This window comes from Vicia villosa, unplaced genomic scaffold (genome assembly GCF_029867415.1).
Source record: "Vicia villosa cultivar HV-30 ecotype Madison, WI unplaced genomic scaffold, Vvil1.0 ctg.000024F_1_1, whole genome shotgun sequence".
Taxonomy (NCBI): Eukaryota; Viridiplantae; Streptophyta; class Magnoliopsida; order Fabales; family Fabaceae; genus Vicia; species Vicia villosa.
In genome coordinates, this window is record NW_026704956.1 from 2,062,744 (window position 1) to 2,070,242 (window position 7,499).

General features: G+C 31.0%; 1 protein-coding gene across 1 annotated transcript; it reads right to left on the reverse strand.

Annotated features, from left to right (window-relative positions):
• Positions 1 to 3,871: 3,871 nt before the first annotated feature.
• On the reverse strand, positions 3,872 to 4,639 carry LOC131622118 (uncharacterized). The gene has a single exon (XM_058893165.1). It carries the CDS (start codon positions 4,637 to 4,639, stop codon positions 3,872 to 3,874), a length of 768 nt encoding a protein of 255 aa, XP_058749148.1.
• Between the last annotated feature and the right edge of the window lie 2,860 nt (positions 4,640 to 7,499).

Consider the following 7,499-nt stretch of genomic DNA (forward strand, 5'->3'; position numbering starts at 1 on the left):
ATGAATACAGTGGGGGAGAGTTGTAACGCCCGCTTATTTTTATCCAATTATTTAATTATTCGGTTGTGAATTATTTTATAGAATTGTGATTTATTTGTGGATTCGTGTTGTTGGAGGGATATATGTCTAAAAGTGCAGAAACATGAGGGTGTGGCTATACATTAGTGTTTATGTTATTTTATTAAAAGTTGAATAATAATAATAAAAATAATAGTAATAATAATAGAATAAACAATTAAATAATTATTTAAGTTAGAAAATGGTAGAGTTGGAATATTGATTTAGGGGTCCTAAGGTCAATGTTGGGATAAAAGAGAATTAGGAATGGAGAAGTTAGACAAAACGTGAAAAAGAGAAGTTATTGTAGAAGAGGAGAAGAGGCATAAAGAGGCTAGAGCAAGGAATCCACTGTAAGAGTAGAGAATCATCAATCCAAGGTAAGAGTGGAGTTCTAACTCTATAAGGTTGGATATGATGATTAGTAGATAGGAATGGGGTTTTGATTTCTATGTTAAAGTTCTTAGGTTTTGAATGGGAAATCCATAGAATTGATAATTGATGCATGTTTGATGACAATTCCTTGTTGCTATGTGATGTATATGTGTTGTATGGTTTCTATCCCATGAAATTTGGTCTTGTTGTTAATTTTCACAAAATTCCACGTTTTGACCGGAAATTTGGTGACGAAAGTAACGTCGTAGAATTGCGTTTTTATGATCCTATTGATGTTATATGAATAAAGGAACATTAATATATGATTATTTCGTAAAATCTGACTGTTTAAGATGGGTTTGGGGGGGAAGTAGCTTGGACAGTAGTTATCCCATAGCAAAAAAATTCTGCATAATCGCTCTTTCGCTTAGTGAGCTAAGAGCTTCGCTTAGCGAGACTTAGGAGAAAAAGTTTTATATTTTTCAAAATTGAATTGGGTCTTGTATACTAATGATTTATCATGAGTTTTGGTGAATTTTATGAGTATATGATGTGGTTGTATGATGACGATGCAGTGATGACCTATATTGGCGTTTGTAGAAGGCTTATGCGTTATAGTTGCATAATTGTGTTCTTGTTTGTCGGTGTCGCATACATTGCATTGTTGAGGACTTATACTCTGTTGGTGGCCTGGATTGGCAAGTTATTGGGGGTTTATGCCCTGTTGTTGCCTCTATTTATTGACATTATGTTGCGGGCTTATGCCATGTTGGTACCACATGCGTCGTTTGACCTTATTGGTAACACTGTTTTAAAGTTGAAAAAGAAAATGTAACGTTTGGTCAAGCTTTTTTCGGTTGTAAAAGTTGCTTTTAAGTTGAAGTTGAAAATAAGAGCTTCATAAATAAAGTTAGAGTTATTTGGTAATATTTATAATTTTTCAAATTTAAAAAAAAAATTGAATCGTTTGATATGAATCTATGAAAATATTTAGGGTTAATAGTAGTTTACCCCCTGTAATATGAGCGTGTTTCGGTTTACCCCCACCGTTGCCAAAGGCAGATTTTGCCAACGGTTTTTTTGAAATAACCGTTGCCAAAAGGTAGGGGGAAGCAAAATTCGTAACATTATAGGGGTGAATTATTTATTTTTTATATAGATGAAATAATCTAAAAAAATGAGAAAATAATAAAATATAATTTTTCGTCTAAATTTAATACAGAGTTCGATGTAAAATATTTGCGAGTGAAAGTATTGATTTTTGTTTATACTTTTAAAAATAATAAAACATTAGATATATGTGTAGAAATATTTACTCAAAAATGAATACAAATTAAAATAAAATACTACTATAATACTAAAATACTAAAAGATATGAAATAAAAATAAATGAATATTTTTGTATAAATATTTGAAGATAATGTTGACACGTGAATGAATAATATATTTTTTAAAATTAGATAAAAAAAATAATATGGAAAGAATTATAAAAATGTATGTTAGAATGAAGAATTAAAAAATAATTTATAATAATGTGATACTATAAATTGTGTTCACATTATAATAATGTGATACTATAAATGTATCTTTCAAAAAGTTATTATAAAGTTACTTTCAACTACTTTAATAGAAGCTCACTCCATTATATTTGTGTTCATAAAATAAAAGTCACTTTTTTATGAGGAGTTTCTTTTAAATATTTTTTTGGCTTTACTTCTCCTTTAAAGTATAAGATAAGTCAATAAAAAGTCGGGACAAACGATATAGGTTTTGGCTAATATGCATAAGGATTTTACTTATGCACCATACATAAGCCATTGGATCATGTTTGTAATCCAGTATTGAGTATTGAGTGGTGAGTATTGAGTATTGAATAATAACAATTGATGTCTAGAATTTGATCCAATGATCCAAAGGTCCATAATAATCTATGCATGGTGCATAGATTTTTATCTATGCACGGTAACTGCACCCAACGATATATATCTCTAAATAATGTTTTCCAATAAAAACACATATGTTTATATTGACATTTTCAATTTTATTTTGTCATTAATATATACTATCTAAATTCTTTCCTTTAGGTATTTGATTAATATAAATTAGTGTCTATCTCACAATATTTATTTTATTGTATTTAATTATTGCATATATAGTAATAAAAATAAAATAAAATAAGTCATTTTTTTAATTATTTATTAATTATAATGATTTTAAATAATAGTGTGATCCTAATCATTTTAAATATTTTATGATTTTGACTTTTGAAAATATTGTGTTATAAACATGATATTCAAAATAGAATTGGATTGGACGATTCAACTTATTGAACTGGGAGTCGGAGTCATATCTAGTTTGTTTGGACATGGGACTTGAAAACCGAATTGTAGAAAAATTGTAAGTTAAATTAAAAAATTGTTCAAAAATCGGACAAAAACCAAAAAAAATAGATGTTTAGAAGAATCTTGTGCATTATTATTTTTAAATATACAAACAAAAAATATTTATTTACTTATGACCGATTCAACCAGAATCCATTTCGATCGAATCTAACCTTAAAATCTTACACAAGTTCAATGACAGATAAATTACCTTGGTTGAATAAATTGCATTGTGAATTAGTTACAATATTGTATAATTTTTTTAAAAATTATCTATACTATCGTATAATAAATAATAACTAAAAGAAGATCCACCGAATGATCCTCAATCAAATTGGTAGTCGAGCCAGAAAAATCCTATAAGCCATTAACCAAAAGAAGATCCACCGAATGATCCTCAATCAAATTGGTAGCCGAGCCAGAAAAATCCCATAAGCCATTAACCAAAAGAAGATCCACCGAATGATCCTCAATCAAATCTGAAGCGTCACTATGGAGAAACAACGGAGAACCACACCAACGATCAAACCATAAACTAATAGAGTTGCCGTTACCGAGACACCAAGAGGAGTTTTCCAAGACATTGTTCATTTCTTGTTTGACACTGGACCAGATTGAAGAAAAAATATGGTGAGTAATGAAATTTTTCTTTCTTGTAACTCTGTTACGAAGAACAACGACCCAGCTGCTATCAGAATTAACAAGCTCCCAAGCAAGCTTCAACTTGAAAGCTCCATTTAACTTGCTAATGGATCTGAGACCCAGTCCTCCTTCCTCAATTGGCAAGCAAATCGTGTTCCAACCAACAATTACGAATTTCTCTTTAAATGTATCACCGCCCATAAGAATCTATTTATCTCCCTTTCCAACTCACGAATAAGGGATAGCGGCCAAGCATATACTGCCATATTGTGCGAAAGCATCCCTTTGATAGAGGACTTGATCAATTCCACCTTACCCGTAAAAGATAGCAATGACCCTTTCCATGAAGCCAACTTAATGATAACTTTGTCTGCAATAGGTTGGAGAAAAACCTTTTTAGGCCTATCTTTAAACAACTAAACTCCAAGATAAGTGAAGGGATTAAAACCAATGTTGAAACCGGAAAGCAATAAGAATACTGAGTCGGGAAACAGACATTGCTCCATCAAAAATATATGACTTTCCACAATTGACATGCTGCCCTGAAATTGCAGCATACTCTTTGAAGGCGTTGGTGAGATTTTTGATATTTGAAATGTTCCTTTACAGAAAATAAGAACATCGCCCACATATAAAATATGCGAAGGAACCATGATATTCTTCGGATCAGATATGAGATTGAGTTTACGATCCAAAACCAGCTGAAGAATCCTCATGCTAATCACTTCTTCAGCCAAACAAAACAATAAGGGCGGGAGCAGATCGCCTTGCCGAACTCCACGAGAACAAGCAAAAAAACCATGTAAAGCACCATTAATATTTATGCACAAAAACACCGAATGAAGAATGGATCTAATCCACGAACAGAATTGATCGTTGAACCCAAACTGCTGCAAAACTTTGAATAGGAAGTCCCAATTATGAGTGTCAAAAGCTTTCCTAATATCTACCTTCAATGCCAAATTACCACACCAAACTTTAGTATCCAACAAATTAATTCCTTCATAAGCTAATTCGATACAGTAGAGAATTTGTCTACCATATATAAAGCCCCTTTGTTCTTGAGAAATCAGGAGAGGCATAATAGAAGCAAGTCTTTCGGCTAGAATCTTGGAAATCACCTTGGACTTAAAGTTGGAAATAGCTATCCATGGGTCGGAAAAGATCCAAAGAATTCGCGCCATTGATTTTAGGAATAAGGACAATGGTGATGGAGTTGAACCCCGTCGACATCTAATCTGAAATAAAGAAATTTGGAGCACCATTTATGACATCAAATTTGATAATATCCCAATAAGTTTGATAGAAACCAGCCCCAAAACCATCCGGACCCGGTGCACTATCCTTATTCAAGGCAAAAACCACAGCAAATATCTCGTCCATAGAGGGAAGCTTCGTGAGCAGTATGTACATATTATCATTCACCAAGGTAGAAATGTGTAGCGGGGAAAAATTGAGATCAAAGTCATTGATTGACTTGACTAATTATTTTAGTGAAAGTCGCCACCGTGCTTTATTGTTTCCAAAGGAAAAGGGAAAAGAGAGAGATACACTCAAATAAGTTTTTAAATCAAACTAATAAAAAGCAGAGATCTTAGGTACAGGGGTTGATAATGCAAGGGGAAGGTATTAGCACCCCTCACATCTGTGGTACTCCCACAGGAACCTTTTTGTAAATATTTGTTAAGAAAGAGTCGTGTTCAAAAGAAAGTTTGTTTGGTTTTTAAAATTATGCTCGACAAGACATTACATCTTGTGCCTACATACCTCCTCATTGCAATGGAGAAGTAGAGAAAATGTAGTTTCACTTAAAAGGGAAACAAAGGATTTTGATTAAAACTGAATAAACACTTCATCATTATAGGAGAGAAAACTCAGCCAATCATTCTTGAACATGAGAACAGATGGAATTTTTGCATCACAAATGAAAGAAGGGCTCCAACTTGGATAAATCAACAAGTATGCCACTAAATCTTTCAAGTGGAAAAGGATCAATCATATCAATCAATATCAAGACTTTTGGGAAATTACATCTCCACCATAACAATTACTCATGTCTAAACTTTGGAAAGAGGTTCTAAAAGAAAGCCACAAAGAACTAAAGATTTGAAAGAAAGTTTTTTCTTTAAAGAGTTTTAAAAGAATTTGAAAACATAATAAGGTTTTGAAAAAGGGAGAAGATTTTGAAAATTTAAGAAGATGGGAGGAGATGAAGAGACTATCCTAAAGCATAAAATAAAAGCTAAGAACAAGAAAAATCTAACCAATAAGAAGCCAACACTTGACATAAAGAAGTCAATGTAGATTTCTCATCCTTTGAATTAACACAACCAAACAAGTATAATATCAAGTACCAGATGAAAATAAGCTCCAAATGAACATAACATCTCCAAATGTATAACTTGCAAAAAGTCTTGGAAATACACCATAAGAACTTGAGACAAAAATTGGGCAGAGTAACAGCTGTATACAGGAGAATTTCTCAATCATAATGCCTTAGAATATATCTCAATGACTTTATACAAAATATGGAACTCAAATAACCTGCACACAAAGAAAACAACCCAATGCCTTAAAGTAAACTCCAAGGCCTTCCAGAATATCAACAGAATACAACCAAGGTATCAAGGTCTCAATTGAATTAGTTCATCCTCTAAGATTAGGGTTAAGTAACCAAATTCCAAGTCCACATTAAGTTTTTTATGGTTCAAGTTGATTATTACTGTTTTAAGAACAAAATAAAAGTCCAAATGGACAAAAGGAAAAATGGCATAAGCATAAACATAAACATGATGATGAATGAGGGATAATAAAGTAAGGCATAAGATAAAAAAAAAAGTAAAGAAGCATAAAATAAAGGTTAGAAGTTAGAAGTTAATTGTTAAAGGTTAGAAATTAATTCTAAAAGTTAATGATCAATAATGATTGAATAATGAACTTAGGTCAATGTTAATGAAAACTCATCATAGGATTAATAAAATCAAAGCCTCTACACAATAAGTTTTCAAAGGTCTTGAACCAATTGTTAAATAATCAACCATCCATGGGCTTATAAACATAGGTTTATGCCACGAATAATCATTTTCCGATACGAGACAAATTTAGCGTTATGTTAAGCAATTGCCAAGTAATGTATTTAGAAGTCACCCTTTAACGAGGCCAGTCAATAACAATTTATGTGTTTAATAGCAAGTTGGAGAAATGATATAGAAGATCATTCTCCAAAAACTTGCAACACATGTAAAATAACAATAAAAAATAAGAATGAGATTAAGATGAATAGGGAGAGGAATAGATCAAAATAAAACCAAAGTGTCCAGATGAATTCTTTTGTCTTTAAGGGACTTCATCTTGATGATCCATCAGAAGAATGATAAAATCATAACCTCTACACAATGGATACCTCAAAACTTGCACCCACAAATCAAAAATAAAAGAGATGGCGAGAGAAACAAATTAAAGAAAATAAAAGAGATTTTAAAAGGTCAAATAATAAGAAATTATTGATGAAATACTTAATGAGTATCTAAACACCAAATAAATTTCAAATAATACAATAATAAAATTAGAAAAGCTATATAGTATTTTTAGAAAAAGGTTTTGTTGTTTTTGCAAACTCAAAACTATTTTTAAAATGACCAAAAATGATTAATTAATTGGAATTTATTGATGAAATACACAAAGGGTATCAAAACACCAAATAAAAATCTCAAAAAATAATCAGAGGTCAATCACAAGTTAACAAGTGTTTAAAAATATTCCATGATTTTTAAAAGTCAGAAAACGATTTTAAACAAATTAATACTCAAAGAAAATGGGAGAAAATATTAAAAATATCAAATGATGAAATAAAAATATGAAAAATTGTCATGAAATCATAAATGATTTAAAGTATTTTTGATACTTTTTTCATAATTTTCGGAATTAAAATGAAGGAGTTATGAAATTTTGAAATAAAATGGAATTAAAACAAATTTGAGAAATTAAAAGAAATCAGAAAATATATGATGCGTTGGATCTGGTGCATTAATTGACATGGCAACG